Here is an 18,992-nt window from a genome sequence, read left to right as displayed (position 1 = left end):
CCGAGCTTTGGCTGCGATTAGTCTGGATTTTTGACCTTTTGCTCAAGATTCATGGTGATCAAAACCTGTTGAGAGCTGGAGACATGTCTGTGCAGACTAGGGAAGCCAGTGAGGGATTTCATTCTGCAGTTGAGGAATAATCGATAAAAAGCAAGGGAGAAGTCCTACATTCTTGTCAGTCAAAGCGTAGTAATCACAGCAGTAAGAGCTGTATTCACAGTTGAAGCATTAGGCTGTTTATTTTTGCAGCTGTTATTTATGTTGTCTTGGCAATTTAAAAGTCACAACTGTCAAAAGGCCTAGGATATTCAAATACAGTTTCTTCGTTTTTATAGCGAAAAGTTGAACAAATGATGTCCCATATCTAGTGTCTCTAGTGTCTCTCTGAAGTCCTCTTTGAAATAAACAGGGCGTCGTCAAATCTGCACAAAATGGGTTTTCTTTTGCTAAAAGGCTGTGTAGCTTCAGTTATTAAGAAACAATACAATTAATATCTGTAAAGAAAACATAGTTTAAAAACTGTTATTATTGTATGTAAAACTACAAAAACATGCTATGGATTCTGATTTTAGAGAAGTGCCTGTCTTGAGGAATGTAGTAATTTTTCCAGCCCCATGTGTTTCGTGCTAAAGAATCCCATCAGCATTTTTCCACATTATTCCTGTTTATGCTGAGTCTGTGTACAAATTTTCTGGTTTTTGTTTGGGGTTGTTTTTTTTGGCAGAAAGACAAAAAAATTACTACTTTATTACTATCTGCACTAAACAATTTTATTTCATTTTTAGCAAGGTTATGGCAATGCCTTTGTTTAAATAATCATGTCTGATTATTTGGTGGACCTACTATTGGAAAGAATGCAATTCATGAAACACAGATACATTGAACTGAAATAAACAGGATGTTTATGGGAAGGCAGTGGTAAGTGCTGTCTCTCAGATCTACTGCAGCTCTTTGAAGATGTCACTGGACATGTGGGTAGTGTGATCTGGTTAAGATCATCTATCTGGGCCTGCAAAAGACTTTTATTAAGATTTCTCACCAAATGTTCACAAAGTAAGTTGCCCAGGTCTGAGAGGAATGGTGCCCAGCATTACTACCTAATTAAAAGGTAGTTAGCAGAGAAAAGGAGTAAATAGTTGGTTTTCCTGGTGGAGAAAATTCCACAGATGGTTGTGCTAGGGCAAATGATATTAAACATATTCATAAGTGATCAGAAAAATAATCTGCTAGGGACTGATTCTGCAAGATGCTAAAGTCTGCTAATCATACTAAACTATTCAGAGCAATTAAAAGAACAAACAAGGAGGGATGCTTTCATGAAGTGTGTGATTTAGCTGTGGATTTTGCAGTTGGGAATGCTGTAGATGCCGCGAGTTTGCATGGTAGAGAAATGGTAAGTAAGAATGCTGGAAGCTGGAGAAATATATCAGGAAAATAATACTCTGTGCTTGCCTTGTTCTTCAATAGACCTCTTGCTTCTTTTAGACATGGTTGGATACAAGGCTCTCGGCTAAATGGACTGACTTGGTTTGGCTGTTCTTACACACTTTTTATGAATTTGTAGCACGTTAGAGCCAAAAGCTGTGCAAAGAGCTATATATTGTAAAGTACAGTTTTGTCTGTAAGTTTATATAACATGCTTTCAAATGTATGCTGGTTAGAGCATATGTGTGCATAGGAAGTTAGCTCAGATTACATAACCATCAAGAGAATTGCTTGCTGAGGTCACTCTGGCAAGCTCAGGAACTGCACAGGATACTCTGATTTAGAGTTCACCTGGGATGCGTTTGAATCATTAGAATTATCTGTTTAAAAGATTGCAACCAGCTTTGAAGATGCCAAACCCACATAACAGATGAATAATAGGGGAACCAGCCTGTGCTGGCAACAGCTAACCAGGTCTACTCTGATGTTGATCTTCTTAAGACCCTCCTTCCCTTAGGAAAATTTATTCGTATGCCTTCAAATTGGAAGCACTGCCCTTTGATAAATAACAAATAGCCTGGGATATAAACACTGGGTCTAGGAAATTACTTAATCTGTGGCCATTGATCCAAAGTGTTCAAACCAACCAAATCTTTATGTGTAACTTAGACACTTCACTGCTATTCCAACAAGATATGATTGTGTTTGCCTCATTATTTCCTGTTGCTGAGTTGCTGCTGCTGCATATGGAAATGATGCTGCTGGGCAAGCTGAAATCCACTATGAAACTGGAGAAGATGGTAGGGTAGGACTGCTTGGAAGTTTGCAATGACAAAAACACTTAAAACCTTCTCACTCTCTGTGGAAGCTTTTGCAAAGATTTGGGAGGGGGATGTGTTTGTGAGTCTTGTATTTTATTTTATTTTTTTTATACTTATGCTTTAGTGAGAGATGACCTTGGAGACTTGGACTGAAGACCCAGGTAACATGCTGTACTGGTGTAAAAAAGAGTTAGAATACATTTATTCTGGAGAGAAAAAGGCTTGTTTTCAGTTAACAGGGGAATCTCTTAAGGATTTTCCACCTTCATTGGTATCAGTTTGCATGTAAATCCATCCCAATTTCTTGTAGGGATTGTGGGATGAAGGAGTAAAATTCTTCCTGCTTGTGGCAGGTGGTACGTAGGGCAAGAGTCATCATGGACTGTGGTTTCCCAGGTTCACACCAGGGATTTGGAAAAACCTTGTGTAGAGAGTTCATGATGCATAGGAATGAGGTGTGAAGAGACAGTGTACTGTACCATCCTGGGTCTCAGGACTTCGCTAGATAAGGTTGCAGCTGCCCTTATCTGTTGCTGGCACCAGTGCTGTGTCAAGGAGGATGAGGCTGGATTCCGACCACCTCTTCTGCATTTTTCTGACTCATCTCAAGGTAAATGCTGTTTGTAACCTGAAAATTGCCTCAACAAAAACTAGCTCTTCATCAACATGGAAATACCTACTTAGTGTGGTTATGAGTGTCTTCCAGTGCTGTGGCTGGAAACCTGCCTGTAGGACACCTTGCCTCTTGCTTCTGTCACCTCTGCCAGCAAAAACATGCATCATGACAAGGGGAACAGTAATACTGAAGACTGGACCTGGCAAAGCAAACTATGTGGATTAAACTTTTTAGGGCAGACATTAGGAGGTAGCTTGTAGAAGCAGCTGCAATCAAGTGTGCTGTTATTGCCACAAGTGGTCCTTTGAGTGGTTGGCCTGGACTTATTTGTAGGAGTATGAGAATTGTTAGCCTAAAAATACAGGTAGTGACTTCAGAGTAGAGAAGAGCCATGGAGTGTGCTGGTGAAGGCAGTGCTGGGAGAAGCTGAAGGAGCAGAAGAGAGGTGTTTCATCTTTCCAGTTATGACTGTTTTCAAATTCATTTTTCTTAAAGAATGAATATATCAGGTTTTGGCAGCACAGAGTGGAGAGACTACTCATCACCTTCCCTTCGAAGAGTCTCCAGAGTTAAATCTTGCAGCTGTCATAACAGGTTGCAAAATCTGGCCCTATCCACACAGTAATGCATGGGACGAGGGATGGGGAAAGAAATTTCTGAAGGAAGAGAATTAAAAGTATCTTAGTGTAAAGAAGGCATTTATGTATGTCTTAAGGGAAACTTTAATGACACAACCTGAAACAGTAAGAGAAATAGCATATTTTGCAATAAACTTTATGGCCACAGCTTTGGGACAGCACTAGGAAACTAGTTTTCCTTTCCATCAATCCAGTACTGAAAAGCAAAATGCAGTCTAAGTGTTCTGTTAGCTATTATTTTCAAATATTGTTTAATATTATAAATACGTTTATTACATCTCATGCTTTACTTCAATGCCTCATTGTATTTTCTCAGCACAGCAAATGTCTTTTCCATCAGGTTTCTGTAGCAAACAGCATTTTTTATTGCACCTCTCCATAGCTACTTGTTTAGAAGCTGAACTGCATCTGTTTCCTCAAGATGTGCTGGGGGAAATTCTGAAGTAGGTGTTCTGTAGAAGATTATACACCCCTAGCCTTTAAAAATGGCTAATCCATTCCCCTGGTACTTTATTACAGGAGAAAAACACTCTAGTCTTTTAAGAGGAACCTGAAAGTGCTGAGTGATCAGAGTTGACAGGAGCACACATCTCGTCTGACATACCAAGGCAGTTGCAGGTTCTTAGCTGATGTATATCCATCTGATTGGCACTCTGCAAAGGGAATGGTAGTTATCAAGCCCTGTTTTGACTGTAATGAGAACCGAGTGAAAACCATGGAGAAGACATTTGAGTAACAGTGATGGTGTTTGAAAAAACACACTTTCTTCCAGCTATAATAAACAAACTGGCTAAAAAGAGGAGAGCAGAATCGGTGGTGGCTTCTCTGTGAGATGCAGCTAGGAAGGAAATCCTGTATGGCTGTGTAAATATACTGTGAGCCCATGTGTTGCAATGAATAGAGCAGCTTTATCAAAAACAAACAGTACAAGAAGAAAGATGATGATGCAGCATGTCATGTAGCTGCTGTGTTCCCGTGCAAATTGTGTGCATGGTATGTAAATCAAGTTGTAAGCACAGGAGTATGAGCTCTTTGGATAGAAAATAATGTAATAAATACTGCTATAATAAAAATTATAGCAATTCAAAATGCTGTAATAAATGTAGCTATTCCTGAGAAGGTTCCAGGAGGAAGTCTGTCTTCCATATATTTATATGACATGAGGCTACCCTTCATCTGTCATTAGAAACAGAATTACTCACCCACTGGAATGCTTCTGAGAGTATGTTTGGCTGTTTGGAATAAGCAGCTTGCTTTTATGTGTTGGTTTAGAGCATCATTAATAGCCACCATTTATTAGACTCAAATTTATGTTCTTCCCCTACAGACTGGCTGAAGTTCCCATGTATAGCAGTGCAAATTGTTTCATTTGGAAATGTGAAATTGGAAGCAAAAATCATAGAAAGCCAAAGGGGTGACAGGTGCATTTTGGAGACCTTTTCAAGGGTTTTCAAATTGTGGGGCTTTTTTGAGTCAGAGTAAATGCTTTCAAAAATTATCTTGTGAAATGGGAATTTTGAGAAATGCCCTTTTCCAATTGAAAGGTCAGGTTTGTGACTTGGGCTCTCTCTGATTCTCTTGGTCCCTTTGGAATTAGTCGAAGAATGGACAAAACAGCAGTCTGTCAGAAATCTCATTGACTTTAAAATGTTTCCATATTAATGAAATGGTAATTTATGAAGGAAAAGTACTTTCCAGATATCTTCTGATCTCTCCACAGATCTGTGGGTTTTTTCCAGATAAATTCCTTCTGTGACTTACTAAAGGATTAATATGTTTTCTGCCAATACTCCTTTTGTTCCTGTGATCTCTGTTGTCTTACGCATGACCCTCTTGATATGCAGATAAATGTATGTCTAAAGCTCTCATTTGATATGCAGGCAAATTATTTGATGTAGTTTTAGGATGTAATCTCAAAGTACCTAACTCAGATCTCACTGAAAAGACAAGGGAGAGGGTGCACTACTGCCCCATGGCCCCCCAGCCCTTGAGCTTGCTATTCTGAAGTTTGTAAGCATACTATTTGTACTAATGAAGAAAGAATAATTTCACATAGGTGACTAGCTATGCAACTGCAAAATGGATTACTTTCCAGGTTCTGTGCATTAATGCATTTGAAGGCTATGCTCATAGACCTATTAAAACCAATGGAGGAGCTCCCTCTGGTTCACTAAACACATCATTAGGCACCTGGATTTGAAAAATTAAGCTCAGCTATTTCTCAGCTGTTTTGTATTGACTAGTCATATTATTACAGAACCTGAAATAAAGGAATCCAGAAATCACAGATAAAAACATGTGTTATGATAGCTTTGTCCAATTTGCTTTTCATCAGCATAAGATGTAATGGCACAGAACACAGAGTTAATGCAGGAGCAGTGTAAAAGGTCAGTGTCTTCTGAAGTAAGGAGCAACAACATAAAATTTTGATCAGAAAGATGGAAACTTTTTGGGTGTGTCTGATTAATAAAGTAGTATTTTTGAAAAATTAAGAAAAAATAATGAAGGTTTTTACTGATCATAGACTATTGTAAACCCATGGAAAAAAGCTGCAAACCTGTGGTTTAATGTGGGAAGCAATGCTGTTTCATAAATTTGACCAGGCTCACGCCTTCGTACTTATCTTCCTTTGATCACACAATGGGAATTTGTTTCCAAAGAGGCCTCACGTTTCATGGCATGCCTGTTGTAGTTTAATACCCCTGAAGTGCATCTTAACAAACATCTGTGATGAGGAAAACCACTATCCTTTCATTTGGAGCTTAATGACATGCTCTGATAGTATCTGGTTTTCCCTTCATTCATAGCAGATGAAGAATTTGTTTTCACTTATTTCATCTCTCATTGAATAAACACTTCTTTCAAAAATATTTTTGACATTCTGTTTACCCTAGGCAGGCTACTCTAAATAGCTAAGCTGCTCAGATGGAGCTAGTTTTCTGCTTTACAAAAAATAAAATTAAATTAACAAAAAAAAGGAGCAAATGCTATGGTTTAGCATTTCTGGTGCTAGGAAAGTGTTCTTGAACTTTCAGTCATAACCTTGTGTGTATAAAGCTGTGCATACCAACATGGGTAATTCCAAGTCATGGGACACAAGAAGCTATGACTGATCCCACTGCAGTTATGTGCTGCCCGCTGTTTACTTGGTCATATCTCGGTGCTGTCCTATCTCCACATCTTTGACAGTACCAAAACAGTTGTTTCCAGGGAGAAAAGAATGACAAAACATTGGAAAAATGAGTATGAGTAGATTGCTTTCAGTTTTCTCAGAAAACCGTGCCAAATTTCACACTGTGATTTAAGTGGTTCCATAAATTACAGGGTAGTTTAATGTTATTTCAAGTTATTTTCTGCACTTTAAAGGGTGCGGTTAAAATGCTTGTACTATGTAATGAATATTATTACGTGAATTTGCATTTTTGTATCTTTATGATGGTATTTGGATATAAGTCTTTTTGGTGAATCCAGGAAGCAGACTTCTGATTTCTCATTTAAGTTTACTTTCATTTATCTTTTACCTGCAGACAATTGCTAGTGTAATGAATGCTGCATGTTTGAGGCACATGGAAAACTTTGTTGTAGCTCATCTAGTTTCCAGAAGGGGCTACCTAGCAAAACCAGCAATTATTCAGGATATAGTACAAGTTGCACTGGGAGCATCTTCTCAGGAATGAGTGAATTTTTTCCATTGTTGAGGGTGAATAGGGATGAAGGAATGGTTTGTTGGTTTCCATCTGGTTATTTGCACTCAGAGCTTCATAAATCTTTCTCAAATTAAGTCCAGTTTGATAGCAGAGGGCAGTACTGTTCCTTTTGAACATATGGTGATTGAACCTGTATGGATGTTAATAGAGCCATCAAGTGATGAGTGCTAACAAACCTCAGTAGTCCACATCCCGTATAGGAATACAGATTCCCAATCTCTACTTTCTAATAACAGGTCACTGATGATCAGTCAGGAATATTGTACAAGCCATTCTTGTCACTTCTTAAATACTGGTTTTGTTTTGTAAGAATCACTTGACCATACCTACTGGAGTAGGAATTTGCTTTTTTATTTTTAAACTGAACCCTAAAGAGATGTTCTTTCATGTAATTGAAATGCATTCCTGAACTAATGTACAACCTGGCCCTCCTTGCAGACATCCCAACATCAGCATTTTATGCACCTAAGATAGTTCAAGTCACCTTATTGTTTCTTGCTCTGGCAACTGAAGTACAAAGCTAACAAAACAAAAGCTTAACCTCAGGCAGCTTTGTCATATGTGAGCTGCATCCAGAGGTGGAAGTTCCTGGTACTGTGCAAGACCACAATGAAAAACAGATGCACCATAGTTTTGTATTTGCAGAATGCATCTTGGCTGCTGCATACATGCGCGTGTGTGTACGTATATATATACACACTTGCATACATACACATACTCTTTCATGATGCAGCTACCCAAACTTTTTCTGTATTATGTCCTGCAGTTACAAATCATGTCACCAGGTAAACTGTCTTGCTGGTTTTGCATGAGCTATAGAGGAAATGTGCTGATATGGGTATATGTTGCTTATTGTGTTTGACATTTGCACATAACTTACTCCTGATGTGTAACACCTGCTGCCACAAAACAAATTTTCTAAAGTAACAAACCTGCGCTGTTTCTAATGTTTCATCTCTCATCAACAGCTTTGTACTGACCACTGAAAATGATTTCTGAATAGGGCACTGGTCTCTTTCTCCCTCATCAATGCTCAGCTCATTATGTGCTTTGTAAATTACATATGGCACCCCAGCATCCCAGGAATGGGATAAGCAAATTAAGTTATCTAATAATAGATCTATTTTTCAAGGCATAATTTCTATGATAAATACATGGTTTGTGTGATGACTTTTTTAATGATATAATTCCTAGAAAAAGTATGTTACAAAGTGCTACTGCTTCATCCTGAAATTTCAGGGCCAGACCTACTGTCAACAATTGCCTATTTCAATATTGCTCTTCAAGTATTTTACAGGGATTTTAGGTACAAGTGTTTTAGGTGTGTTTTTTCTTTGACATCAGACATCCCACCTTCAGCTACACACTTGGTACCTTTTTATCTTTTGTGTTTCTTTCTGCCATTAGTAACTAGTATTTTTTGTGTTCCAACCTTAGGAGGCTGTCTTGCACACACATGTGTGGATAACTTTTTTCCTGTAGGCACAGTACCATTGATTTCAAGCAAGCTGCTTGTGATTCTAAAAAGTATTGGTTTGTATGTGTATCTGCAAGGGTGAGAGATTAGATTAGAGCTTCTGTAGATGTTGTGATTCATCCTGCTTTCATGTGACAGTTTCATAAACCAGGGTAACTCCATTCAAACCAAAAGCTGCTCCCTGGAGTAAATACTGTGTGAAATCAGGGGTGGCTTTTTTCCCATTGATTCTTCAGTTCTCTTTATAAAGGGTTATGCTTATCTGGGTAAAATTTAAATCACTGATAGTAATAGAAGACACCAGATTGCTGTAGGATGACAAAGGCTGTTTTTATGTTGATGTTGTGTCCTGTTCTGTCCTTTTTACTTTTAAGTTTGAAGACAGACATAGGTGGCTGGGATTTTTATCTATTGTGTAGTTATGGGGGAGTTATGTGGAGGAAATACTTTTAAGGACAATTTCCCAAGAACCTTTGAATATATGGTAACTAGCTGTAACTAGAGATCACTCTATTGTCTTAATAACATAATAAAGAGAAAAAAAATATTTCCTACTGGTGTTTTTTTGTTTGTTTTTCTTTTTTTCTTTTTCCCCTTTGTTTACTACTCAAACACATTATTTTTAAAATTAGAGTGTAGGAGAGATAGAAAAGGTAACACTCTGGGCCATATTCCTGAACTGTGATGTATATGGGAACTGAAGTGCTGGAGATGGCAGTTGTGCTTCAGAAGGGCACTGGCATGAGTAGTTCCACCTCCTTGGCCCTGGGCTCACTGCAGTAAGTGCTCTTTTCATCTGGGATGTTTGGCCCTTTCCTATGGGAAAGCATTGACACATTGTTACTCAGTCTTTCCAGGAAGCAATATTGGTATGATATTACTCCCAAACTGTGCTCTTCTGATGCAGAACCTCAGTAGATCACTCCTTGAATTCTCTGTTTTTCCCATCACCTCATGTTATCTGCTACTCAGAGCATACTGGAAAATTTCCACGTGAGAAATAGAATTAGGAAAAGATCATTAATGACATGATCTGATGGGCTCAGCGCTAGTTTACCATAGCTTGCTTAGTGCATCTCAGCCTGTGATCATCAGCTGCAAGAGGTCTCTTAGTGCCTTTGCTGTGTAGGCTTCAGTGCAAGAGGGAGAAGGCAGCAACTCAGCTAATACAGAATAAGCTATGAGAATCTTGAGTGTTTGACCGAGCCCTTAGTCTAGATCGTCTGTGAACTCTGCAGAGAGAGTTGACCTTGAACGCACACGCGATGGCAAAACAGCATAACCAAGCAGTGTAAAATCCAATAGCTTTGCTTTCTGTGGTGTTTTTTTAATTTTTGACTTGGTGTGGATTTGTTCATGGGCCTGCTACCTCAGTTTTGCACTGGGAATTCAAATGAATTCCCAGATCGGTTGAGGGTTTCAGCTTTTTATTGGTCCTTGAGGTTTATGTATTTGCAGAGCTCCTCCCCAAAGTTCAACTGACCTTGAAGACTGTGATAGAAACCCAACAGGAGAAAGGTTCTTCAGGGTCGATGTAAAGAGTCTGTGGAGACAAAATTAATATTCTAGCATTATAGTAACTGCAAAGACCCACTGCAGTGCTGGCTGTTGAAAGTAGAAATCTGTTTGGATCTGTTAGAGGCCCAATGTTATTGACTTACTTATACCTTTTCCTAATTTAGAAGAAAAATGTGGGACTCATAATTTTGTCTGATAAAGACAGAGGACAGATTAGACTTTAGGTGTTTGAAGCATTTTTACCCACTTGCAATCTAAATGACCCCAGCTGTAACTTTCACTGTGTAGTGGTGATTTATCAATGTAGGTGCAAATTTGCTGTAAGGAAAGAAAGGCTCCTAATATAAAAGGGAAAGTCAGTGACGAAGACTAACAGGGTCAATGCAACCTTGTCACATTCCTTGCCCTATGGATGATCTGCACAGGCTGAAAGGAAGTTCTGAATGCTTTTTCAGTTTTTAAAAAAAAACATTTTCTGTAGTGCAGGAAATAGAGAAATATGTCCCTGTGTACCTTTTGGAATGCAGATTATGTCTCCCCTGACCCATGTTAATAAAAACACCAGCATCTTGGGAGGTGGGGAAATGAAAATTGCAGATCTTTTCAATTTGCCTTTCCCAGCTGGTTTTGCTGCTGCTGCTGACCATACTGCAGTGATGCAGCATAGGCATTAGCAAAGAATGTGAAAGCATTCAAAAAAGATTATACTTGTTTTTTCCTGGAATTTAGTTTTCTTGGTTTTAATCACTTAAGAGCAATATGTTAAATATTTTTGTTTACATTTGATATGTGGTACTGTGGCCAGTGAATTCAAAACCATGGTAGAAGTGTAGACCCTGATTTTCAAAATTGCTTGTTATCTGCAAGTCAGGGTCATGTGAATGAAAGCTGCAGGTATTTAGTACTTCTGAATGTCAAGCTTCTTTCCCTTTCCATGCAAATATTGATGGCTTGACACCCTTCAGATGCCCATATGTGTGTGTTTACAAAGGTAGTTGCCTGTGTATAATGTGTATATATACGTCTGCAGTCTACCCAGAACTCCTACTCAGATTGTTGTGTGTAGTATTTGATGAAATGAGATGGTGGTGTTCTGTCCATTTAAGTGATTATATCTTGATACTTTCCCCCCTTTTTTAAGAAAAAAAAAATAAAATTGGAGTCTGTTTTTATTTGTATAATCTCTTCCTTGATGTGAGCAAGGCTATAAGGGCCATGGTGAGCATGCTGGCAGCTTTATAGTTCTTATCCAACAGAAGGTAAACTGAAAGCCATTGCTTGATCATGTTTCTTAAATTGTTTGACATACCTTGTCGAGATGAAGGGGTGGCTTTAGTTGGTTTTCTTGTTTCTGGCAGGTGACAACTGTTCTTTAGTTGACATATTTTGACTTGGCAGCCAGGCTGCTTAATGCACGGCAGGCGCTGGAGGGGGATGGCACTGGGTTGGCAGCAGAGCTGCTCCAGCCCCCAGCTGGCTGCCCGCGCCCCATGACGTTATGCACTCGGCAGCAAACAGGGCCTGGGAGCTCCCCTGTGAGCGGGGAGATTCCTAATCCTCTTCTCACTGCAAGTGAACCTGATTCATTCCAGATGTATACAGATTTAATCACTCAGAAAGCTGCTCTCTTAAAATAGGACTTACAGCACAATCTGGTGTAACCTTCCAGAGGAAGACCTGAACTCCTCCAACAGCCTAAGAGCAGTGAGGTTTTTTGGAGTTGATTGGTGTGTGAATTTTGTGTAGGAGCAACTACCATGTGCTCTTAGAAAGTGGGTTTTCTTTCTCTGCTGAATAAAGTGTTATTACAAACGTCATTTTGATATGATGCACTTATAACAGAGGAGTGATAGCTTTAGAAAGGAGTAACACAACCCAGTTGTGTTTATTTTTACTTTATTTTTTTGTGGGTTTAGTTTTAAATAGGATATTCTTCTGAGTATTTTCCATTTTTCAGTAGAAAGGAGAGTATTCTCAATTGTCTTGAGAATTTAAATTTTAATACATTATGTTAAACCTCAAAGTGCTGCTACTAGCAATTCAAAGAGAATTGTGTAGTGTGCATTGCATTTAGTATCAAGCCTACACAGGAAAAATGTCTTGTCATATTCCTTTGCTTAATGAAGCAGTACTTCCAGGTTTTGCTAACGGGTTTGATAAATGCTGATTAAGTTTTGTTGTGGTTGCAAGAAGTGAGATGATGAAGTTCATGGAAAGAAATGGTTGTTTTATTTCTTTGCTTCCAAATACGCATTTAGGATTATTAGAAAATCTCAGCAGACTGTTTAGTATATCTTCATGATTTGTCTGCTTTTCAACAGTAAATGTTGAAGTTGGGGCCAAAAGGTTAAATGCTTCTGAGTACTCTCACATGGTTGTCTCATTAATTTGTATATAAGGAGCAACAACTCAAATTTTTTTGACTTCTCACACTAGTTTTGTAGTCGTTCCTGTGCTGCATACATTTTTGCAAATGTTTATTTGCACTGACAGTTGACTGTAAGTATAAACCATAATGTTTAGAAAGCAGAGTGTCCAATTATCAGTAGGATTAGTTGGTGTCTGCAGTTGGTTGTAAGTGTGAGAAAGCAGGCACGTTTCCTGGAGACTTACATCTGCCTCATAAGGAGTTGTCATTGAACTGTAAGCCATAATTTTGGGCTTAGTAAATGAAGTAAGTAGAGGAAACAAATATGCTATAAATAGTGTCTGCATTACATGGAAAAGTTACACTTGCAATTCACAACCATCAGCTTTAAAGCCTGAGTCTTGACCATCTTACTCTGAACTTCTCACTCACTGGAGCCCCCAGCTGCTATGGTTGTGTACCTTTGGAAACCCCTGTCTAGAAACTCCTAGGCAAATGCAGGGAGGTAGAGCCCAATGAGGTCTGCCTTTGGAGGTCTAGTATGGCTGTGTTTGGCAGAAGATACTGAAAGCTTTATAAGCACAGTGTTCTCAGAAACCCTGGTTTTACACTGGTGCTCTGGCTGCAGTACCACGAGCAAGGCTGGTAGGGGAGGGCTGGTGGCAGTAGAGGGACAGGCTGCCTTTAAACACTGCACTTAACCTGCATCTTGGACATTTTCAGAGAGTTTCTGATAGGTAAAGGGGCAACTTGTGCCAACTTATGCATGTCCAACACAGGCATTCCTTCATGGAAAATGGGTGAATAAAAGGTGGCTTGGTTGGCTGTGGATTTCTCTGTGCTGTTGCATGCTCCTGTGTGTGCATGCACCTTGCAACAGTGCCTGGCAGGGTGGATGGTGCTAGGCTATGTTTCCTCAGAGGTTCTTTCTTCTGTTAGGGTGGCTGTGCCCCAGGGGAAATAATTTGGAGCATCTCTCTGCTGTGTGGCTGAAGGTCTCTGCCCTTTTATGACGAGCTACTCGGTGTTTTCCCTTTGACACTGTCTCCAGTTCTCTGGGCTGTATGAATGGTCTTGGATTACAGTTTTGATAACTGTAGCCAGTTTGATGTTATTCTGAATTTTTTTGCTTTTTTTACATGTATGCCTGGTATATTTCAGACTATCTTTTTTTCTATACTTTTAGTTCCAGACCTGCAGACCTATGCATTCATATTATATTTTCCTGTGATGTATCTTTAGCCTTCATTCTTCCTTGTTTATCTTCAGAACATACTAGTATGATTAAATGTACACCAAATATCAAATAATAAATGTGTGTATATGATTATTTACCTCTGTATGTGCATGTCTCTGCTTATGTGTTCATAATGTGTGATACCTTATTAAAATAGTCTATTGATTCATTATGTATAACTATTATTTTAATTCAACTATTCCTTTAGTATTCCACTTATGGATGACTCCATCGTGCTAGGTTTAGCATAAACACCCAAGGAAAGTTCTGTTACATTCAGTGGATGGTGGTTGTAATTTTAAAACAGTTTTCCATTTACACCTATTTCTGAATTTTATTTGACCCTGTTTTCTGTTTCTTTTATTCATAGCATAGCTTTAAGAAGATATTTAGAAAGTTTCTAGAATGTTAGAATAAGTTTGAATTATTAAAGAGATAAAGCGAAATAGCGTGTGCGTTTTTATGTGGGCAAAATATCTTGCACTTGTTGCATTTCCCCTCTCTAATCACTTTACAATCTTCAACTATTTTATTCTCAAAAAAAAAAAAAAAAGCCATATTAACAATAATTCAGATGAAGTTGTTTCACATGAGGATCATGGGATTTCCTGACAAGCACAAAAGGCAGTGTCAGCACCAGGACTGGGGAGCTGCTTATTCTCTGTACGACTCCCCACATGCTGTGTTGGCCGTTCAGCACACTACTGAACTTCTGACTGCTGAGCCTTTAAGCAGCTGAGTTGTGACACTTCCATACCAGGAATGAAGTAGGACCAGAGTGTGTAAGTTGTCCAGAGTTAAAACGATATAACTGTTTCTGCCTACAGTGTTGATGACAGAACTGCCTACCTGGCCCTGGGAGCAGTGAGGAACATCTCGCTTAACATTTCCATCTCTAACATTGGGGATGATGCTTACGACACCAATGTTTTCTTCAACTTTTCTGGGGAGCTCTTCTTCATCAAAATGTGGCAAAAGGTAAGAAAGGCCAGTCTCACTGTGAGCAAGTCTCTTAACTTTAAACCAATGTAATTGCAAGATGTTGGGACAGGGGGTTGCCTGGTCCAGGCTGCTGAGACATTTGGAAGTTATTTCTGGTTATGCTGGTGTTGAGTATCTTCCAGGCTCTTTACTGAGGTTTTTTCATTTGTGCATTTGATCTGTGTAAATTACACCTTTTGTGTTTCTGTAGAAGACACAGCACTGTTATCTGGGGTGCACTAATAAAAACAAAAACTATTTGATTGAGGTATTAAGGTACCTCTAGTTTTAATGGTGCCTTACTGCACTCAGCAGTCCTGGCCATCTCCTGACCTGGGCTCCTGGTTTCTCCTCATTGAAACCAAGATACAAAGGTATTCTTTGCTTATATCCTGGTGCAAGCTTGGGCTGTGGCCAGGATGCAAGACATCAAAAGTGCTTTTGATTTCCCTCGCATAGAGTCAGGTGAATATTTTGAGCTTTAGTCTCTTTACATTTAGATTTAAATACTTGGTTGTTTTTCTTAGCATGCGTTCATTTAGAGATAATGGTGTTGAAATACGAACACTGAATTGAGCTTTTTACAACCTGATGGCCTTGAAAGCTGTCTGAGTGTGAGTAATGTGAAAATAATTGTGCAGAATGGGAGCTGTACAAACATAACAAGATGCTGCCTGTTTCTTCCTGCTTTTCACAGCCGTTTGTCTCTCTGCTGGAGCTTTGCTTTGCTTGCTAATCCATAAGAGCTGTATTAAAAACAGTAGCACAACTGTTGCAAAGCATGGAATCAAACTAGTCCATTGAACCAATGATATTTCACTGTTATTTGTCATGGTTTATGATAGATTTTGGTTATTATAAACCTCTTAAATAATAAACAGAATTATGATAACTTCTTATACATGTTAATTCTCTTGGTGTTCGGTATTTACTATTATGTTTAATAAAGTTGCAAGCCTCAAAAAGTTGTCTTCATATTATAAGCTTAATTTTCAGGCATTATGTCGTGCAATTGTGCAGTTTATCAGGAGGAAAAAAAAAACAGAGGATAAAATAGAAATGTCTTATGCCAATATTCAACTTCTCCTTAATGGAGGTTTATGTGGAGACTTCCAGGGTCTGGCCCAGCTCCCATTGAAGTGAGTGGGAGGGTTTCCATTTCTTTGCACTGGAAATGAAAGCAAGCTTGATATATGTTCTTTTAAAAGCTTGTTGTGCTGTTGTGGGTTTTTTGTCTTCTGTGCTTACATGTTGAATATTTTACACATACAGATTAACTGGAACACCAGTTGTCTTTGTTGTTGGTCTTCTTGGCCAGCACTGTGAGGGAACAAATTGAAGATGATGTGCTGTATCCCTTGGTATTTTACCTTGAGTCTGGGTCTGTAGCAGACTTGAAATGTCTGTTCTGAATGCCACCTAGAAGGAGCAGTTTCTGGAAGCAAATTATATTGTTGTAGGGTTATCTCAGTAATCAGTGTGTCTTCTGCTCATAGAAACTGGCTGATACTAAAAAAAAATATAATACAGCACACATCAAGGAAGCATGTAGTCTTCCCTCTTCCTCAGATCTTGTAAACAGGATCAGTGTATAATCTGCTAATTGTTTTAGTAGCAGTTTTTAAAAGATAGACACAGGGTTGTGTTGGGGTAGATATGGTAATTGATGGTAAAGGTGAAGAGAATGATTTCTTTCTTCCATGGGATGTTCCTAGCGGATTCAATGCGGTTTTGTTTTTTTTCTGTGAGTTGGTTACAATGAGATGTGACAAGTGCAGAAGTTTAGTGCTGTTTTCTTTTCAACAGGACTATTGAGACAAAATGTTGCACTTTGTGTTTAAAAAGAGATGAATGACCTAGCTCAGGGATGATGATAGTATCATTCCCTGAAGGGTGTTAGTGGAGCTGGCCCCTCCTTGCTTTCTGGAAACTGAGATTTCATGAGATGTGGTGGATTATGAGACTACCTGGTAGGGCTTTGACACTTCTATATGAGGAGAAAAAGCATTTGCTGACTGATATTTAAGGGACTCCATATATTCCACTGTCTGATTTTCCTGTTGAACTGCAGCCAGTCCTCCCCAGCTCCATGGAAGAAGCACAACTATTTCTTTCCATAGCTTCTGACAGACAGTCCTTCTCTTGAGAGGCACAGTATGTGGCACACGCCCCAGGGGCCTGATTCCTCATTCCTGCCTGAGCTCCTTGTAGTGCACTTAACTCTCTTGTCACTGCTCCCCTTTGAAGGGGTGGATTGTTTTACAGGTGCCTGGGAGTACTGCACTGCAGTGAATTTCATAATGTGTCCACTGAGAAAAATCTTACTTTTGAAATGCGAAGAGATTTAATAATGTTCTCTTTAAAACAAAAAATTAGGGGGGAAAAAAAGAAAAAAAATGAGACAGGGAGAAAGAATCCTCATGTGGTTAGTTAGAAAGATTTTCTTTTTCTTTGCAACGTTGACAAAGAAATTTTGATCCCCTTTTCTGTGTAGGGTACATTTTTAAATATACATATTAAAGTTTATTGTCCTATAGTCTTAATTCAACTTCAGGAAAGTATTCTATTTCAGAGTCTGAAAAATCCACTTAACAGCTGTGATACCACTTTTCTGTAGGAGAATGCAGAGCTCTGCTTGTGCAGTAAGGAGTCTGGAAAAATTCCTACAAACTTCTACAGCATTTTACATCTATTGGAATTGCCTGCTGGCTTGTGATGTTTTGCTGAAAATGCTTGTCAGCAACAGGCACTTTGGTAACCATTCTTGAGCTGCTTTTCAGTGCAGAGGGCTATTTTCAGCACAGTTGCAGAAAAAGTGCTATGAACTTGCTGGCAGTGGCATTAAGTGTGGCAGGGCAGGGCCATATTTAATACATTACTCAGCCCAGGTACAGCACAAGATTTTATTGCAGCCTTTTTGAGGCTTGCAACTGTATTGCCGTCATATAAAAATAGTATCTATAACATAATAATAGTAAAAAGAACATTAATAACCCAGTATGTATAGCACTAATATGTCACTGCTCTTAGAATCATAGGATGATTAAGGTTGGAAGGGACCTTAGAGATCATCAGGTTTCAACCTCCCCGCTGTGAGCAGGAACACCTCCCACTAGTCCAGGCTGCACAAAAGCCTCATCCAACATGGCCTTGAACACCTCCAGGGAGGGGGCACCAACAGCCTCCCCGGGCAACCTATTCCAGAGCCTTACTACCCTCATGGTGAAGAATTTCTTCCTGATGTCTAACCTAAATCTCCTCTTTTTCAGTTAAAACCATTACCCCTTGTCCTATCACTGCCCTCTCTGGTGAAAAGCCCCTCCCCAGATTTCCTATAGGCCCCTTCAAGGGCTGGCAGGAATCAGCTAACCCCATTTCAGTGCTGGTCATGGAGAGAACAGTTCAGGAAATCCCATTGCTGACTGTTATTTCCAGCTGTGGATTGTTCCTAAATTTCAGACAGGCTCCCAGCATCCAAAGCCAGCTGTGTGTAACCTTCCTCCTGCTTCTCACAGCAGCTTTCCCAAGCAACAGCTGAGTGATGTTAGCAGGGCTGGGCCAGGGCAGGGGGAGCAGTGAAGTTATGGCTTCCTCAGTCGAAGTAATTTCCCATAATTCCTTTGTGAGTGGGCACCTGAAACCTTGGTGCTAATTATGAATGTTGCCAATCACCAGAGTCATGCTGCTTATCGGCTTTGGGGTTTTTCTTCTCACAAGTGCTGTGGTACGGTCTCTTTCTGGGTTAGCAGGGAGGTCAAGCAATTTGTATATGAGCTTTTTCTTCCTCGCTCCCAGAGCACTTGCCAGCATCTTTTGACTAGGATTGCACAGAAGAGGCACAGACACAGGCAGAGTTTAATTTTTTCCAAATTGGAAATTCTCTTACACCATTATCCCATGCTGCTCATACTTTCTAAGAGTCTTGAGGCTGGCAGGGGCAGGATACTAACAGGGCATGAAAGCCAAAGACATGGGTCTTGTTTTGGATTCAGCTGTACCACTTTTTCCAGCAGATACAGCCTCTTTGGATCTGCTGGCAGACAAGTTAACATGATCAGTCTCGATTCACATCCAGCTGGTTATCAGAAACCTTTTAAATTAGAAGTTTGATTTAATCCAGCTGGTTTTGCTTGGAGTCAGTTGGACTTGCTCCTGTAAACCACTCTGTCAGAGGGTCAGAGGGGAGTGATGCCAAGTAGCATGG

General features: G+C 39.4%; 1 protein-coding gene across 2 annotated transcripts in view; it reads left to right on the top strand.

Annotated features, from left to right (window-relative positions):
• ITGA9 (integrin subunit alpha 9) overlaps positions 1 to 18,992 on the top strand; it is a 226,490-nt gene that overhangs the window by 133,169 nt on the left and 74,329 nt on the right. For both annotated transcript variants that reach the window (XM_051611862.1, XM_051611861.1), the window contains exon 18: positions 14,635 to 14,785. In XM_051611862.1, coding sequence (XP_051467822.1) covers positions 14,635 to 14,785 — 151 coding nt within the window. The remainder of the gene's footprint in view (positions 1 to 14,634; positions 14,786 to 18,992) is intronic.

The sequence above is a fragment of the Apus apus genome, chromosome 2 (assembly GCF_020740795.1).
Source record: "Apus apus isolate bApuApu2 chromosome 2, bApuApu2.pri.cur, whole genome shotgun sequence".
Lineage (NCBI taxonomy): Eukaryota > Metazoa > Chordata > Aves > Apodiformes > Apodidae > Apus > Apus apus.
Note: the sequence above shows the minus strand (reverse complement) of the source record. Positions and strands in the feature narration are given on the sequence as shown.